We start from the raw sequence: 21,105 nt of genomic DNA on the forward strand, positions 1-21,105 counted from the left end.
TATTTCCTATTAATTAATTATTAATTAATAACTTCCTATTACTTCCTGGCAATTTTTGGTGACTGTTATGAACACAAATCTTCCTCAAGCCTGTATAGCTAAATTTAAATATCTAAATTAGATCTACAAATTTCAAGGGTGTTCGGGAAAATAGGTGTACAAACTGTCGGTTGATCATAGATCATAGATCATAGATCAGGGAAGGAAATAGTATGAGATTTCATGAATGAACGAATAAAATTCTTGACAAGGAATAATATACCCATTGTCAGTCAATTTGATATGATTAATTCTCAGATAAATTTGTTAACATCTATAGCCTATGTATGTATTATTAAACTATTGAATTTATCATAATTAAAATCAATTAATATGTTTAAATTTTTATACGCTATTTGTAAATTCCATTTCCCATTATTTTAGTGCAGTTGTAAGTATTAATAGGGAAACACGTTCGTTGAGAGAGTACTATCCTATTTCCAGTGTGAGATGATACTAATGGAGGAAGTATAATGGCATGATAATAAATACAGTTCACGTTATATACGTAATTAATTAGAATAATTAATTTTTTCCGCGCTTTGAATTATTCATCGTTTTACACAAGATAGATAAATCTATTGAAAGTGTGAATTACCAGCTTGTTACATAACAGCTAACTGAATTGTTCTCTTTGTACCACCAAACAAGGTCGTCTAATTTGATCAACTAACAAGGAACTTCCGCAAAAGTGTCAAAGTACATTTTAATGGAACTTTTAATGAAACTCGCAAATGGAAAGTACGTGGATTTCTTTTGAAGCATAGTACCCTAATTAAACGACTTTTTATTTTAACTCGAGTATTAAAAAATATTTTCTGGGTGCTTGTTATATTTTTCATAAAAAATACAAAAAAGAAAATATAACAAGTATCTAGAAAATATTTTTTAATATTCGAATTAAAATAAATAGTCGTTTAATATTATGAAAAGTTATAAAAAATAAATAAAAAATATATAACAAGTATCCAGAAAATATTTTTTATAATAATAAAATGTCATTAAATATTATGAAAGATCATATATTATGAAAATAAGTTTGTTATGGCATTGACAGTTTCCATTATATATGTGTGTGTGTGTGTGAGTGTGTGTGTGTGCATGTACTTTTATCATTCAATATTCCATTAGAAAAATATAACAATATCCAGAAAATAATTTTTAATACTGGAATTAAAATAAAACGTTATTTAATATTATGAAAAGTCATATGTTATGAAAATAAATTTATTATGGCATTGATAGTTTCAATTATAATTTGGTTTCCTTACCATTTTTAAGAAATATTTTTCTTTATATTGAAATTATAATATGATTAAATTAAAATTATAATATTTAAAAATGATTTTATTTTTTAAATTATAATTTTATTTGTCAATTTCACAAATTAATATTCAATTGCATGTAAATATTCTTCAATCTAATATTAATAAATGCATCTAGATAAAAAGATGCGCGAAATTTTATATTTATCTACGACATTTACCTACGTGCATAATTTTTATCAAGAACTCGCGCAAATTTTACATACTTTTCACATCATTTTCGCATCATTTCTATTTAACTTTCTACTTTCTTAAATATAATTTAAAACGAAAATTATAGTATAACTTGTAAATGCAAAATTTAGTTCTCCAAGAATATCCAAATATTATGATCGATAATATTATGATTTTAAAAATGTTGTGTTTGAATAATTATTTTGTACTTTAACAATATAAGAATATTTTTAACCAATTATAGTAAATTTTAATTATTCAAATCATTATATTTCTGATAATATCCAAGTTCTGACTTTCGCTAATTAGACGAAACGTTAAAATCACAGAATGTTTTATCAATGCCTTCTGGCCAATGGGAATGGAACACTCTGCAATGGAAGACTCATATTTAATATTTAACATTCAATTTAATATTAAATATAATATTAATTAAATTCGATATTAAATATAATATTAAATTTAATTATTAAATTATATAAATTTCCTATTCATATTTTCTATTTAATATTTTATGAAAATGCATTCGATATTTTAATAAAATATCTTTACAGAAGGATTACATTTTAATGATTAATCAAAAGAAATGCGAAGATTACCATAAGCAAAATTTATATTAATTCAACGCTTAACAACATTATGCCTACCAATTTGACTTCTTTATTTAACAACAATAGCTCGTTCCTTGCCATTAATTATTGGTTCTGTTAAAATAATCAGTAGCTACTCCCCTACAACCTACACTGTACCCCCTTCTTTTATCACAAAAATTACGATAATTAATATGATCGTTAATAAATACTCCTCGCTTTAATGATGATATGCTTTCACAATTTAATATGAAAATATATATAATTTTATGAAATTTTAAATGAGTAAATATGGATAATTTTATTGGATATGAAATAAGTATTAATATCAAAATGATGTACTAAAAACACAATGATTCGTTTGTTAATGAACTCAAAGACAATATCGTCTATTGAGAAAATTATGATGCTTGAAACTTTATAGCACACAGATATATTCGCCGCACAGAATCGTCAAATTATCGTGAAAGGATATAGGACCAATACTGCAATGTTTAGCTGTGTCTAGGTAACGGTAATGTCTTTGAATCTACTAGTGAACAAATCACCCTGTGTTATTGTTATCAAAAATATTATTAGTATCAAGAATATCGAAAGTACTAAAAGTATATAAAATGTCAAAGGTGCCAAAAGTATCACAAGTATCACGAGTATTAGAAGTAATAAAAGCAGCAAAAATGTCAAAAGTATCAGAAATATTAAAAGTATCAAAAGTATAAAAAGTATCAAAAGTATCAAAAGTATCAAAAGTAACAAAAGTACCTAAAATATCAAAGATATCAAAGATATGAAAGGTAACAAAGTATCAAAAATATCAAAGATATCAAAAGTATCAGAAGTATTAAAAATATTAAAAATATCAAAAGTATTTAAAGAATCAAATAGATCAGAAGTATCAAATGTATAAAAAATATTAAAAGTATCAAAAATACAAAAAATATCAAAGGTATCAAAAGTATTAAAAGTATCAAAAGTATCTAAAGAATCAAATGGATTAGAAGTATCAAACGTATTAAAAGTGCCAAAAATAGAAAAGTATTGATGGTATCAAAAGTACCAAAAATATCAAAAATATTAAAATGTCAATCGCGAAGTATCAAAATAATAATATTCGTATTACTTTTATAGCGCTACAACTAGTACCTTCACCTGTCACCTAATAGAAAATCCATATCTAATAAACTCAACTCTCTTATAACACATCTAACTCGTTCCACTCGTACCACACCACAATAAAAGAAATCTAGAACCAACGCAAAAACAAAAACAATATCATGGAAACAATGACTATTAAGCCATACTAGATAATATAAAAGCCATATTACAATAATATCGTGTTCTAAAAGGATTATCGCAATTCAGAGTACCGTATTATAACAGAGTAAAGTGTACCTTAAATCTCGATACCCTTTTATATACCCTTCCCATTCAGTACTCTCATATCTAATTGTTCGAATATCATCAATACATATCGGTAGCGATCCGAGCGCTAGTCACGATCAGCGACCAATAACTCCAAACGAGCAATGGAAGATCATCGGTTGGCTCTCACGGTAAGAAGTTATTTTCATGCGACGCTCCCGGTCCAGGTATAGTTTTATTATGGACCATGAGTCACGATCCCGCTATATTCGGTGCATCAGTGGCAATGAACCAACCGTCATCGGCCGGGAAACACCAGTTTCGCTGTTCCGTACACCGATCACCTTTCGAACCGACCAAGCGTACCTGTGAACGCTCTCACTTTTACCGGCACCACCAGCCAACCAGCGATCTCGTGTAACCATTTTCGTCGTGGAAAACGAGACAAGAAAGTGGGGATCCAACGTGTTTTTCATTGACTTCCGATTATTTTCAGGAAGATTATTTATTAACAATCTCTCAAAATTCCTCGAGGCAGGAGAAACTTTAAAATCTGGAAAAGTTAGGTTATGATAAAAAAAAATCGAAGAATAAAATTTTGCGACTTACGACAATTTGAAATTTATCTTCTTTTGTGATTCCAGATTCTCGAAATCTAGGTTAAAGAAAAAAAAAAAAAAAGAAGGGAAACGAATGCAATTTCGGAACTCGGCAGGTACGTATCTATCGGCAGTGATGTTCATTGATTTGAGACTTTTTGATACTGTAATTCAAACCTTGCCTATCTTAGAAGCCTGGTTTTCATGCAGAGGTGTTGATATATATAGCTGCTTTTAATCAATACTTTTGATATTTTAGTTATAATTAATGGAAAGTATCTCTCATTTTTGTAGTTAATTTTTTAATTCTGTTTTCAAAGTTTTTTTAATATTAAATTGAAGAATTGATGTAAAGTCTTCAAAGCATTCTTAAAGTTTATTAAAGTAATGATGGGAACAAACACCTTTGATATTTGTTGACGTTAACCACTTATATGTATATCAAAACTACATGCAATTTATTAAGGCTCTCATATAATTGGTTTCACCAATTATATATAACAATGATAATATCATTATTTGCCAACATAATGTTCAATAGAATAAATTACAGCACAAGTTGAATATAAAGTTTGGAATTAAAAGTATAAATATTTAGGAAATTTATTTTAAACGTAGGTGTACATTAATAATGTTCTAATAATTCTATCTCATAACCACTTCCTTATTAGTCAAACAATGTCCAAGGCCTGACAGTATCTCTACTCTGAATCTCCAATAATGTCCATGTTCTAGCTCTGACTAATTATGATGACGTATCCTATCTTTTGTCATGTCCTTATACATAAAACACTAAAATAATTCAAATGCTTTTCAATTTATGGAAATGAAGAACTACTTTATCAAAATTATTTATAAAAATTATAAATTAAAGTTTATTACTTGTTTTATATTATTTTATATTAACTTTGAATTAAATTTATGAAAATTGTGATAATATCTTAGTAATCCGATCTTTGAATAATTAAATTTAGTTTTCATAATGAGATGATTCTTATTCTAATAATAGCAAGTGCTAATTATTCTAATATTGTCCAAGTCTGGTTTTTGACTAATTACAAAGTGTTTTAATATCCTAATAATATCCAATACCTGACTTTGATTAATTACAATGTCTTTGTCTTGTCCTTAATTAAGTCCATATATATATACAGAATGTTGAAGCAATATGATGTCCCATAAAATGTCCCCTAGTTGATAATGTCTAACCAAAGAAGTATACGAAGAGTACAAAGTTAAATCCTTTACAGATGGTTAAATAAGACACTGTATTAATAACGCTCTAATAATCTTGGCCTTGTTAATTTGATAGTATCCGAGTACTGACAATTTCTCCAACAATCTTATAACCTGAATTCCTGATCTTCTCAGTAATGTCCATCTCCTGACTTTGACTAATTGTAATAGTCTGCTCTGTCTTTAGCCATGTTCTTATATATAGAATGTTGAAGCAAGAAGATGTTCTATCAAATGCCTTCTGGTCAATGGGAATAGAGCAAACTGCAATCAAAGAATTTCAAAAAATTTTGGGGACATTTAGAGAATGTCCAAAAATAATATTCTTTTAATAATATTCTTTTGAGGAATTATACTATATTAGAATAATTAGGCCCTTATTATTCTAATCATATTCAAATCTAATGTCTGATAATTTATAACATATGTTCCAAGTTCTGACTTTGACTGATGTCTTCTGACTTCATATGTCCTTATATATAGAATGTTGGAGCAACTCGTATCCTACAAAATGCTCTCTGGTCAATGAGAATAAGATACACCTAATCCAAAGCTTTCATAATAAATTAAGAATGTCCATAGAATACTCAAAAATAATGTTTTAATAATTTTGTACCTGAATAAGTATATTAAATTTGTATAATTATGTCATTATAATTTTAATAATATTCAGACCACATATGATTTATTATAATGTATGTTCCAAATTTTAACTTTGACTAATGTCTTTCTCCAATTTCAGTTATATCCTTATATACAGAATCTTAAAGCAACAAAATATGCTGTAAAATGTCTTTTAATCTATGAAAATAAGATTATTAAGTTATGAAAATTCATGAAAATTCAAGATTACTCCACTTTCATCCCTTTATAGGTTGTCTGTCTTTGAGTCCAAGTGAACCATGTATTCATCTATTGATCATGAATGATTAACCCTCTATCATGTAACTTAGAAGTTACATACTTGTACTATATAAATATATTATATATTTAAAAAATTTTACTTTGTTTCCTTATTACAATATTTTATGCTAGTATATGTGATATTATATATGAATAGTATACCAGCATATATAAAAGAATTTCTTCATAACAATTAATTTCTTGATTACAGATAAAAGTCAAAATTTTAATGAATTATAATTTTTTTCTTTCATAGGCAAACATAATTCAGTGTTTTTAGATAATTTGGTAGTTTCATGTTTGATTCATTACTCTGCAGTATTTTGTCAAATTTTATAGTTAGAATATAATAACATAATTAATTAAAAATCAAAATGAACATTTTAATCTCATTTAAATAGAAAATTTTCTAAATATTCGTGTAACTTACATTATTTGAGTATTCTTGTAAAATCAAAATTTACATAAATTGAAATAAATAAGTATCCTAATAAATATTTGAATACTGACATTTATAAAATCCTAGAATATGCCAAAAATATTAATTTAAAATCAAATACACGAATTATAAATTGTCACAAATATGAATATACCAATTTACAATTGTCACTCTAACATAAATTTCTAAATTAACCCTGAGGAAGAAGAATCAAGGTTCAGTATGACGCGAGTGTCAAGTCTAATTTGAATATACATAGCAACGTGTTTACCATTTCCGTGACGAGAAAGGAAGTTGACATAACTAGTTAAAGTATTACGCGATAGTACGTGATACTTTGCTGAGGTGATTCACATAAGGCAGATAATGCCAACCATACAATAACATCGACAACGCGTGTAAATATTAACAACTGGGAGCCAAGCTTCATCATAACTGATGTACCAATTGACATTAATAAGAAACAAAATTCGTCTTTCATTTATAAATTAATCTTCATCAAATTGAAATTATGGAATTGCTCCGAAGATCATAGATCCTTGACGATCGATATTAAATTCTGCTGTATAATCGATATTAACCAGTTAGCTGTGATTGACGAGTATACTCGTCATGGAGAAGTGGCAGGATTTTGTGTCACGGCGAGTATACTCGTCATGCGTAAAAAGTAGTGACCATTGGCTATTTAAATTGTAACTTTTGTGAAAAATAAAACATATTCTCAAATTTCAAGATGTTTAGAATATTTTGAGGCCAAGCCGGAATAAAACAAACAAATAAAAAATATGAATAATTTGAGATGAACTCATGCGTCCCGTATGCACCGGCTGAAACAGCTTATCAGTTCGCATAACGAATTTATTCATGCGCGATGATAACGTTTTTTAGATGTGAGCGTGAAGGGGGCAAAAGCAAAAGTCGGAAAGTTGATTTATGATAGGGTTCCTTCAGGGATGGTCCGCCACGGGACAAATGCGTGACGCTGACCAGGCGCTGAGCCCATTGATGGCTGCTGGCTCGAAGTTGCCTAGCTATTTTTTGACAGTCACTAAAATTCATAGATATCCATAAAAACTAACCAATAAGAGAATAGATGTTAACCAAATAAGTAAATATTAGTAATAAAATTGTCAATTTTATAAAATAAACTCATCTTTTTGATCCAATATTTTAACAGCGACATTTACTCTGTGCTTGACGAGTATACTCGTCATCGCTCGATTTTCGCGACACATATAGATAGGTGCGCGCTTTCAAAAGGGGGCGCCACAGCTAACTGGTTAAAGACTGCGTGCCATATTTGGCTATACTAAGAAGGGGATCTTGGGGCAGATAAAAAAAAACGATTATTTTTTATTGCTTTCATCAATAATACAATATTTCTAGAATATATTCCCAAATTTTCAATGAAATCCTCAAAATAATCCTTTGCAGGCAATTTTTTCATTACAGGAAAATTGTAATTCGTAAACTTTCTGCTATAAAGTCGACGATATTTTTAAAACGGTAAAGAAGAAATCGTATGCAACTTAAAACGTAGAATTATTTTACTTCAACATTCCACGTATCGTTGGGTAATTTTAAGTTTAATATATTAATTAACATCGATCTTTAGAATCTAATTAAATGGCGACGGAGGGTCGCCTCTCGAGTGCAAAGGGTTAAGGAAGTAGAAGGTTTATAACATGAACCTGGAATAGCAGACTAATAAAAAACCTCGAAGTCAGCACCCAAACATTTTCTCACATTTTCTATACCGGAAACTCTAAACGCGTTTTTCTGGAAACCACTTTTTCAAATTGGCGGGAAAAATAACTCAAAAACTAAATAACCAATTCACTTCAAACTTTGCATGCATATACTATATACGATACAGGTATTAGTAGATGAATCTAAAAATTAAACAAAATAAATAATTTAAATAACCATTTTATATATAAATAGATGTACAATTTTTGAAAAAATATCGATTTTTGACAATTTTCAACTGAAAAAGATTTCCAAAAAGACATTGAAAATAAAATTTTCAGCATTCTACATCAGGATCCTTCCTAAAAGAGGATTATTCATTCAGTATCTACCAAATGATGAAATATCAAATTCATATGCAGTGAGTCATAGAAGTCTAAAGGAAGTGTTTAACCCATTAACTACCAAATTTCTTTTTTTGAAATTTTTGGCCAGATAAATTACATATATGCACAAAAGGTTGTGTAACAGTATAATTATATTCAAATTATGATTTGTTTTAAAAATATTTGATATTTTTGAAAAAGTCCCAAAATGGGTATCGTTATCAAATGATCGATAAAATCATTTCAATAAAAAACAAAAGACTGCGTAAGTGACAAATCGTTACTATAACCTCTAAATTACATATTTATGTACGGTATTTCATTCTAAAATAAAAACCAAACCAAAAATATAATGCTTCAAATATGACAATTCTGTTCCCTCAAACTTATACACGAATTTCAAATTTGTTCGCTTGTTGTATAGAAACGAAGCACAGAATACACACCTTTTGCTACATACAGTATTGACTGATATATATAGAATAAAACTAAACTGTCAGGCGTACCAAATATATTTTTGGCGCCGAGTGGTATACGTAAAATTCCAAAATCCCCAAATGGGGATCGTGGCAGCTAATAGGTTAATAATTTTTCTGTATAAAACTATAACAATTTGTAAAACACCTAAATTTACTTCAGTTGATCTAAAGGTATACCGTATAGCTCCAACTCTGAATCAATAAACAAACAAGAAAAAGGAACGAAAAACTTGTTATTGGAAAGGTTGCTGTTGCGTCGTAACGTGAGTTCCAGAATCCTTATGAATGGAAGTGTGTATTATACTGAACGAAGCCAAATGTCAAGGCAGACCAGATTCGTAAATATTTTGATTCCTACGTGGCGAATTTTTATAGTACGCTATAAAAGTGTTTTCTTATAGCAATTCTGATTGCTATAGTGCTTCCTATTCTTGTTACATTAACGCTGTGACAATTTGCTTTACATTTGTTATAGTTTCGTTTATTTTACACTGAACTAGGTTGCAATAAAGTTTATATCGGTCAAAGGTTAGGTAATTATAACACATATTCCCACTGATAAGGATTTTGGAATTTGTAGCGAGATAGAAGTCATTCTAAGTCAACAGGTTGACTGTAAATATTTATAGAAGTTAGAAAATAAGATGTTAGATTAGAATAAGGATCATAGCTAGATCCGAGTATAGCAAGACTTGTACTAATCTACTTTTCACTTTAAATTACTAAATCTAGATGTTAGACAGAAATAGGTCTCTTTAACATGAGATGACACAGTATTGTGTAAAAGTACCTGTCAATCAACTGACCAAGTTTTGGGAATTAAGATTCACACAGGATCCATATTTGAATCTATATCTATCTACAATAGTAATTAGAGGTTAGGTAGAAATAAGTCTATTCAACATAAGATGACATAGTATTGTATAACAGTACACCTGAATCACTTGACAAATTTTTATTAATTAGGTCTACTCACACAGGATCAAAAAAAATAAGATGTCAGATTAGAACAGGCATCATAGTCAGATCTGGGTGTTACAAGACTTGTACTATTCCACTTTTCAGTTTAAATTACATTAATCAAAATAATAGCAGTTAGATGTTAGATAGAAATAGGTCTATTTCTATCAAGATCCATATTTGACATGAGACGATACAGTATTGTATAACAGTACACGTCAATCAACTGACCAAGTTTTAGAATTAGGTCTACTCACACAGGATCCATATTTGGTATGGTTTGATATTACAATACTGTTTAAGAATACAGCAAGACTAAGCGAAAAAATTCAAGAATAAAGTCTCACATTTGGCATGAGTTGACATAATACTCTATACTCTATAATAATAATATACTCTAAATACTCTAAATATACTCTATATAAATATACTCTATAAAATAAACTCTAAATAAGTAATATACTCTAAAATACTCTATAATAATATATCTAAACCACATGATAAAATATCTATATTGAATTTGAGCTAATGCAACAATACATCAGAGTACACTGGGATGAACTGATAAAATTCTAAGGTTTGGTCTATTCCCAAGATCCACATTTGATATGAATTCACAAAATAGTGTATAAAAGATCACCTAGATCTACAAAAAAATTCTAGAATAAAGTCTACTGGCATAAGCTGAGATAATAATGTATAATCAACCAACAAAAGATTTATATTTAACATAAGTTAATACAATGTTACATTATAGTACACTTGGATCAAAGGATAAAATTCTAAGGTTTAGTCTACTCCTAGGATCAGGACAGTGCATCTAGATCACTTAATAAAATTCTAGAATTATATCTACTACTAAGATTCATATTTGATATAAATGAATACACTATTATGTAACAGTACATCTAGATCACTCAACAAAATTCCAGGGTTATACCTACTCTCAAGATTCATATTTAACCTAAAACCAAGACACTAGGTATACAGGATGTCCTAGCAACGGTAGTACAACTGGGAAGGAGATAATTCTACATGAAAAAACAAATCGAAGATAAAGAATAAAATTTTTTCATTCGAAGCTTCGTTGTCGAGAAAATCGACTTTGAATATCCACAGAGTACGCTGGTATACTGGGTCCATCCGCCATAGCTGAAGTTAAGTGCACGCGCACTCGGTGAATATTCAAAGCCGATTTTCTCGAAAACGAAGCTTCCAATGAAAAAATTTTATTCTTCATTTTCGATTCGCTTTTTCATGTAGAATCACCCCCTCCTCTGTTGTAGTACCGATATTCATATATTAATGGTCCATTCATATAAGCCATAGCTAAGTGCACGCGCACTCGGTCAATATTCAAAGCCGATTTTCTCGAAAACAAAGCTTCGAATGAAAAAATTTTATTCTTTATTTTCGATTCGCTTTTTCACGAAGAATCACCCCCATGCCGGTTATACTACCGATACTGCTGTATCGATGATCTATCCACCTAAACCAAAGTTAAGTGCACGTGTACTTGATGAATATTCAAAGCCGATTTTCTCGAAAACGACGCTTCGAATGAAAAAATTTTATTCTTTATTTTCGATTTGCTTTTTCATGTAGAATCACCCCTTTCGCGATTGTACTATTGTTGCTAAGACACCCTGTATTTTATATAACCTGATACAACGCTGTATAATAATGTACCTAGAATAACCAATAAAATTCTTGGATTAAATTCATCCTTCAGACTTATATTTCACAAAAATTGATACAATGATACATGAAAATACATCTAAATGGAGCTACAAAATTTCAGGATGAGGTCTAACTTCGAAGAGGCATATTTGACACGTAAGTTGAGAAAATGCGATATAACAGTGCACCTAGTTTAATTTGACCTTCGTCTTCAAGGAATTGCGCGAAGCTACGTAAACTACGATATTAAACACATATATCTCGCCTGGAACATCTATTAAGTCGTTGTAATACGGGTCTGAGGGAGTCGTAAACGGAGGATTAACGGGGACCGTCACCCAGTAAGTATCCATAAAGCCATAATGTACGAGCGTTATTCCGGACATTATTCCGTTATTCACCTTGGTGAAACATTATTCCATTATTCGAAAATTCCTAATATGTGCATATATTAACATATCATATAACTTGCACTTGGAATTTATCTTCCTACGTGAGTTTTACCTTTTACAACAGTCTCCCTCTGTCTTTATACGTACTAAATTCACCCTATGTCCAGTGATAAATTCATAATTATGAGAGGAATCTTTATTTTTGATGGCATCACCCTGCATCGGGATCTATTTTGCTTCGAGGAAAATTGTTGAGCTGAATGGTTCCTCGAAGCTAGGCTGAATAACGCAATGGGCTAGTGTCATAGAGCCTATGGGAACCTTGCTGACGGATTCGAAGGGACACTTTGCCGCAGTCTACCGTGCAGCACGCGTCACAGGAAAACTCGAGCCTTCGTTTATACCATTAAGAAATTTAAAACCTAATTAACACGTTCGTCACCCAGCGCGATTCGGTTGAGTTCCTCGCGGGGCCCAAATCCGACTGTCTGAGCGTCAGAACGTTATCGGACTGATGATTTGAATGTGTCTAGTACAGACACCGCTCGTTAGATGTTGATCAACGGACCCTACTTACAATTTTCCATTTCCGCGCAGCAGGATGTCCCGTAATCGTTTTGAATTACTATTAGCGAACTTGCATTTTGCAAATAACGAAAGGATAGAACAGAGTAGCAGACTTGGAAAAGTTTTACCACTCGTAAACATATTGACAGACAATTGCGAAAAATGTAAAACAAAACTACGACCTATTTTTCCAATTGCTCAAAATCACCTCAAATATGTTTAGACTGTTTTAACGAATACCATGCGGCATGGTATAATGTAATATTTTAGCCTAAATATAAATTAATAAAAAGTTAGATCCAAAGATGGTGAACAAATTAACACAAATAGCACCTTTTGGTCCTAGTCTGGGCCGGTCATTGAGGACCAGTATGACACCCAAGTCCAAATTTAATACTACTGCAAAGGGTTAACAGTTCTTTCTTCAATCAATTTCTTATCTACAATATTCTGTCAGTCTAATTCCAAAATATAATACATCAAGCAAGCATCAAGCATCTCTACCACCTGTCCTGAGAATACACTGCAACAACTAACTATCAACAGAGACCAAACTCCAGATCCGAAAGCCTTCAGGCTTCACGAGCTATAATCGAATTTCTCTCGCCATGACCTGATCTTGCCACACTCTGTGTGACGTGATGCAATTGCGAACTACTGCACGTAGTTAGTAAGTTGGCAATTGGAAAGAACGTGAGTCTAGCCCCAGTGCAATAGCTCCACCTCTAGTATGATCATAGACAGAGATAATTACAAAGTTTGGTGATTGGTTCAGAGTGTCTCATCTCCAAATAGGATCACGTTGCAGTATGAGACTAGGTGGGTAGCGAACACCTTCGAGACCGAATGGAACGCGGTGATAAAACACTAGGATAGAATCGGTGTCAAGTATTTAATACTGTGATCAGCACAGACTTAGGCCAGTATAAGCTCTGAAGCTTAAAGAGCTTTTCCCATTCCATTTTCATTACTGTGATACGAAGTCAGGTTTCATTTGTTCCTCAGACGTATAGTATTAGCAACGAGAAATGACATTAGTCTCTTCCTAAACTATCCCTGTCTCCTACAATCGACGACAATGGTGGAAGACTAGTGTATATCGTCACTAGGTCATTCTTGCTTGACGACGATTAGCGACGGACGGTTCTTTGAGGAGATTGTGTTTGGCTTCGAATAGCAAGTGGACTGTTTCGTTATCTCGATATCGTGCGTTTCTATATGCCGCGTGCTATTAGGTCTAGCATTTATATGGACCCTTAGTAGGGCTATGTATTTTGTTATCGGATGGAGTTTCCGAATTTGAGGTACAAGGGTAGAGGTTACAAACGGAAAAACGAACTGAATTATTGCCCTATACTCCAGGTACTTGTCGTATATGATAGCCAAGCGTCAAGGTGCCATCGTGTTTCACCTGGGGTACGGGGTCGGCAATATGGTACTTCCCGATGAGTAATAATACCATCGAAACGGTATTTCAAGGATTAACAACTAGATAGCGTGAAGTTGGATTGAAATAATGGCAAAGTAACTTATCAATTTTCTTATTGAAATGTGTTGAAAAGATAAGTTTAGTTATACGCAAAAATCAATCTAGGATATAAGATATGCATAAATAGTTTGTAAGACCAATATTTATATAAATATTAGATAAAAATTGGGGATTTAGACGAATTGTGTCGCGAAACCTCTTGATACTCTCTCACGAATCGGTCAGTAATAATACCACCGAAATGGTCTTTCAAGGATTAACACAGTCGATGATGAATATTCGTATGAATCTGATGCTTTCTAATTATAGTATAACAATAGTTATTTCTTTTTACCCATAATCCCAATAGCTAGGATGTAGAGGTTACTTTACTGCTTAGTTTCTCCCACAACAAATCTAAATGTTAGCTTCTAAGAAACAGAAAACTAACATTACTATTGAAAGACTACACCGATACTGCTACATCCTAGCTACAGTCCTCGCATGATCATCATCAGACCGTCATATGTCAATAAGGCTCACTGTCTGTGATCATCAGAGTATCAGCCTAAACACGCTGTGCCTTCTTCTCTCGAACGCGCAGTACTCGCCAAGCCTCTAGCCACCGGGGCCACCTTGTCAATCGCATACAATACACAACTGACTTCGAAAACTAAACTACAACTAAACATAAAATCCATAGAACCCGATAATAATCCTCAGACTTTACAACAGCGGTGTCAATTATCCCCATAGAACAGATTACGTGTAAACTCACCTTAACGGTGACGCTGTTGACGGATCCCTTAATGAGGTCGATGATCTCCTCGCGCGATTTGTCATCGACGTTGATTCCATTGACCTCGATCAGCCTGTCGCCTGGCAGCAAACCGGTGTCATTGTTGTGCTGTATCAGCGACCCGGGTTCGGCGAAGATCACGGGTCTCATCTGCGTGACACCGTTTGCGGCTCGCTCCACGATCACGGCTCGACGCAAGGAGAAACCAAAATCGTTCCTCGGCGGGGGTTGCCTCTGGATCGTGAGCTCGCGAGGATCCGGCAGTTCCAGAGGGATGATCTCCGGTAACTGCAGCTCGACGCCTTGCTCCTCGAAGGATGCCGAGGATCGCCACCTCGACAATCCTTGGGACTCTCCTACGGGCGACAGGCTGAAGGGTGGCGTTGCAAAGCTGGAATTCGTGGTGTCTGTTAGGGAGTCTGCGGACGGGCTTGCACTGGTCACCACCTGTAAAAGACAAAGCGGATTTCGATCGTTCAGCATGTTCTAATTAAGAGAACGTAAGACTATGCGAGCTCCGGTTACCGATAAGGTGGCGTGAGTGACGAGCAGGTAACAGTGATAACCGGAGTCTCAAAACGAAGCGGCGATCCGCGGATTAACCAGTTAGCAGTGGCGCCCCCTTTTGAGAGCGCGCACCTATATGTGTCGCGAAAATCGAGCGATGACGAGTATACTCGTCAAGCACAGAGTAAGTGTCGCTGTTAAAATATTGGATCGAAAAGATGAGTTTATTTTATAAAATTGACAATTTTATTACTAATATTTACTTATTTGGTTAACATCTATTCTCTTATTGGTTAGTTTTTATGGATATCTATGAATTTTAGTGACTGTCAAAAAATAGCTAGGCAACTTCGGGCCAGCAGCCATCAATGGGCTCAGCGCCTGGTCAGCGTCACGCATTTGTCCCGTGGCGGACCATCCCTGAAGGAACCCTATCATAAATCAGCTTTCCGACTTTTGCTTTTGCCCCCTTTACACTACATCTAAAAAACGTTATCATCGCGCATGAATAAATTCGTTATGCGAACTGATAAGCTGTTTCAGCCGGTGCATACGGGACGCATGAGTTCATCTCAAATTATTCATATTTTTTATTTATTTGTTTTATTCCGGCCTGGCCTCAAAATATTCTAAACATCTTGAAATTTGAGAATATGTTTTATTTTTCACAAAAATTACAATTTAAATAGCCAATGGTCGCTGCTTTTTACGCGTGACGAGTATACTCGTCGTGACACAAAATCCTGCCACTTCTCCATGACGAGTATACTCGATAATTTTTAAAGGTGTGTGAGAACTCGATGGTGGAGAAGAGATCCAGTTTGGGTGGACTTGGCTTCCCAAAGCTTTTGAGATCGCTGAGAATTTTTAGAATTTTCAAGAGAGAATCGACAGCTTCGAGTTCCTGCACATCTATACTAATTTTTAGCGATGTGCATTCGTGTGACTCCTGAATGTTATTAGTTACGTATTTCTTGAGGTATTTATAGGTTGGGCCCAACTGTGCGTACGCCACTTTCACAAAAGAAAGTGAAGATGAAGATATTATATGTATATATATGTACGTGACATGTGGAAATAGATGTATTCTATAATGCTTCGTTTACAGAACAAGACAGGGCATTGTCGCTTTAGATATTATTCTCCTGAGCTCTAGTGTGAAGATTATTGTAACATATTTTAGTAAGCATACATTAACGCTATGTTTAATACTTTTCGTAAGTGTATTGTCAATAAACATAGTAATAAATATAGTTTAGGGCAATCATTTCCACCACACCTTATCAGTTTCAAACGTCTACCATGCATTTAGGGGAGCCTAATCACGGAGCTAATCACGGAGGAGTCTAATCACCCTTTGCACTCGATGATTATTTTCGTTACAGAGAAATAGCAATTCAGAGTCATTCTGCTGTAACGTCGAGGATATTTTTGAAACGGTAAATAAGGAATCGGGTATAAATTGAGACTTAGAATTATTTTATTTCGGCATCCTATGCAATCTTAGGTTATTTTAGATTTGATATGTTAATTAACATGGATTTTTGGAATTTGATTAACACGTTGAGTGCTACGTTAGTCCCTAGGGACTGACAGTAGACTTTTAGTTTGGACGGTGTGGATTCTAGGGTCTGACAGCGAACTTTTCGGTGTGTGAGACCGACATTGTCAAGGATTAAATTATTGATGACAATTAATATATCGTAGAAACTAAATTCCCTCTGCTGAAGTAAATCTTGACACTTTCGTGGCTTTTTCTGACTGATAGTCTCTTGGTGATCGCCTTTTGCCTTCCTGGCATTCCCCAGTCCATTATCTTCTGTTTATAATTTGTATATTTGCACACTGGCTGCACCATTCTCACAGTCCAAACGACAATGTGAAACAAAGTAATCTTCTGTTCATACTCTTCAGTATAGTGCTTCAGTATAGTAAGTGCTAGGCACCTAGTGCTCACTCGCTGCTTAGGGTTGGTGACTTAGTCTCACCTCTCGAGTGCAAAGGGTTAATCTTCCCTAATCCTTTATGGCACTTTCGAGTATTATTATACATTCCATTTGACCACTTGACTATTTTTGAGCATTGTCAAACATAAAATAGTACGTTTGGATACTTTTGCGATCCACTGATCTTGGAATGATGCATATTCCATTCATTTTGTGATCCACCGATCATAGATTGCGTGTTTTGCGAATATCACACCCGTTATTAAATTACCTTCCAATTGTACCGATAGAATCTTCAGATTTCCCTCTTACTGCGTCTATTAAAATATTTCCAACATTTTAATCCAGATACCTCGCTTACTAAAAGCAGCGAATGTAAGTATTCGAATACTTTCCTGCATAAATGAATATTTCTTTGCCTGGAACAGTAGAGTTCGCAACATAATTGTTCCACTAGATTATCTCCGAGAAAACGAAGACAAATTTGAATAGTCTACAAATAAATTTAATACTCTATAAGTTTTCTATGTCAGAAGTGAATGTTGGAGACAGATGTCAAGGTTCTAGGAGCAGTCCGAGCCTGGTGTCACAATGGTGTCATCTCCAATAGCACGAGACATGTCGTAAGTCCTTGACATGACACGCGAATAATTCATAGGCACGAGGATTGTTACCCCTTGGACCCAGTCCTGCCATTGGTCTGCACCACCTTGCTAATACCTCAGTTAGCAAGATGGGCGGGGTGCTAGGGAACCCTAGACGGCTACCCAAGTTGGAGTTGACCAATGATTCGCTAGTTCTATTAACATCTGCCTCTCAATACATAGCAGACACCAGATATACTATTATTAATCAGATTCAGGAACCAGCTACTTTTATGGCTACATTTAACTGATGAATACAGGGTGTCCCATTAGAATTCTATTATTAATCATGTTCAGTGACTACTTTTACTGCTACACTTAACTGATAGATACAGGGTGTCCCATTAGAATTCTATTATTAATCATGTTCAGTGGCTACTTTTACTGCTACACTTAACTGATAGATATAGGGTGTCCTATTTTAATTCTATTACTAATCAAATTCAGTAGACTGCTAATTCTGTAGCTACACTTACCTGATAGATACAGGGTGTCCCATTAGAATTCTATTATTAATCATGTTCAGTAGCTACTTTTACTGCTACACTTAAGTGATAGATACAGGGTGTCCTATTTTAATTCTATTACCAATCAAATTCAGTAGCCAGCTAACTATAACTACACGTAACTGATAGATGCAGGGTGTCCCATTTGAGTTCTATTACTAATCAAAATCAGTAGCCAGCTAATTCTATAGCTACACTTAACTGATAAATACGGGGTGCCCCATTAGAATTCTAATATTAATCATGTTCAATAGCTAGCTACTTTTACAGCTACATTTAACTGATAGATATAAGATGTATTATTTAAATTCTATTATTAATTATTTTCAATAATCAGCTACTTTTATAACAACACTTAATTGATAGATACGGGGTGTTCCATTTTAATTCTATTACTAATCAAATTCAGTAGCCAGCTAATTCTATAGCTGCACTTAACTGATAGATACAGGGTGTCCCATTAGAATTCTATTATTAATCATGTTCAATAGCTAGCTACTTTTCCAGCTACATTTAACTGGTAAATACAGGGTGTCCCATTTTAATTCTATTACTAATCAGATTCAGTAGCCAGTTAATTTTATAGCTACACTTAACTAATACAGGGTATCTAATTTGAATTCTATTATTAGCTAGCTATTGTTATAACAACACTTAAGTGATACATACAGGGTGTTTCGTTTGAATTCTATTCATATTCAATTCTACATACTCTATTCAAGCTATGCACTTTATGAACTTCGAAACCAGATTCAGTAGCTAGCTATTGTTATAACAACACTTAAGTGATACATACAGGGTGTTTCATTTGAATTCTATTCATATTCAATTCTACATACTCTATTCAAGCTATGCACTTTATGAACTTCGATACACTTTAAATAAATATCACAAATTGACTATAAATAATATATAGAAAAAATACCAAGATTTCGTTTAATTTAAATTATACAACAGCCCATTCCTATAATATATTTTCAATACCTTTATTGCATATCTCAACTACAAATGTTCACATATTATATTTCCATGTTTTACATGGCTTATTTACATACACTGCTATACTTTAAATACATAAATATCCGCAGTCTAGTTGTGACAGTATTATACTGCAATATAATACAATATAATCAAAGGTTCTGTGGTCGAGCTACGGTTACATGGAAGAAAAGTGATAAGAAGAAAGAAATACTGTTTCCATGATAACGCTAGCTTTGTTCATGTTTCCAACGACTAATATGTAACAGTATATACCATGTTTAAACGCGCTGAAGAGATTTGTAATATAGTAACGTAGTAAGCATGTTTATCCATGCATTACCGAAGTATTGAAATGTAAATGACTAAAATACGAAAAAATGTAAATTACTGAAAACGTATACTCAGCTCTTTTATTCGTTCATTAAAAGCCATTAGAAGATGTATAATTATTGCATTAAACATCTTACAAGACATCAATCAATCTGGAAATGTTTTATGTCTCACAATTAATTACTTCTCGATACTAAAATCGAGAATAAACGTTTTAATTTATATAAATATTATTATAATCCATATAAATATTTATATGATAAAAATGAAATTATTTTGTATTTTATTATTGTTGTTTTCCAATATCAAAATATGTTTCAATATATATAAATATTATTTAATAATAAATAATTTATAAATATATTCTAATTATTATAATATCACATATATAATTTATATTTTACAATCACTTTAGTTCTTTGTGTTTCTTGCTGTATCACAGTGTTTTGCTAGCCTAACTGATATCTTTATCAATTGAAACATGTAATTTGATGTGACAAATGATAAATCACTCTGATTCTTTCTTACCATATCAAACTGAGGAAGTTGATATATCAAACTAACATTATTCTTATTAAGTGTGTCAAGTAAATTTACATTCACACATACATTCTTAGTATGTTGAATATATCTGGAGAAAAATTTCATATTTCTTTTTGCAATACACATAAATCCCAGTTTTTAAAAATAAGATACTTAAATATTAAACAAACCACAAAAGAAAATTTACAAAATCTGTAATTATATAATTTATGAAAATATAAATTTAAGTGCAATTAATATTTAAAAAATTGCTTATGATACTATATACAATATTGGAAGCATTATATAAAATAAAATTTCATGTAAAAAGTAACAATTCACAATTTTACTGAAAAACGAAACCGACATTGCACAGTATAGTATAGTAGATTACTACTAGATACAATATTATATTAATTAAAACTGAATTCTATGCCAAATATGACATTACACGATACTACTAAAAAATAACCATATTCATAAATTTCAAAAATTATTTTCTAATACACCAACAAACTTATATATGTGCCACAATTTAATATTTATGCTTCATTGTAAAATATAAAACAAATTTTTAATGAA

General features: G+C 32.4%; 1 protein-coding gene across 1 annotated transcript in view; it reads right to left on the reverse strand.

Moving 5' to 3' along the window:
• Positions 1-21,105, reverse strand: part of LOC108548323 (unconventional myosin-XVIIIa) — a gene marked incomplete at its 3' end in the record, with an annotated part of 172,661 nt that overhangs the window by 120,010 nt on the left and 31,546 nt on the right. The window contains exon 3 of the mRNA XM_017901194.1: positions 15,067-15,534. Coding sequence (XP_017756683.1) covers positions 15,067-15,534 — 468 coding nt within the window. The remainder of the gene's footprint in view (positions 1-15,066; positions 15,535-21,105) is intronic.

The sequence above is a fragment of the Eufriesea mexicana genome, unplaced genomic scaffold (assembly GCF_001483705.2).
Source record: "Eufriesea mexicana isolate 0111107269 unplaced genomic scaffold, ASM148370v2 scaffold1532, whole genome shotgun sequence".
In the NCBI taxonomy this organism is placed as follows: Eukaryota; Metazoa; Arthropoda; class Insecta; order Hymenoptera; family Apidae; genus Eufriesea; species Eufriesea mexicana.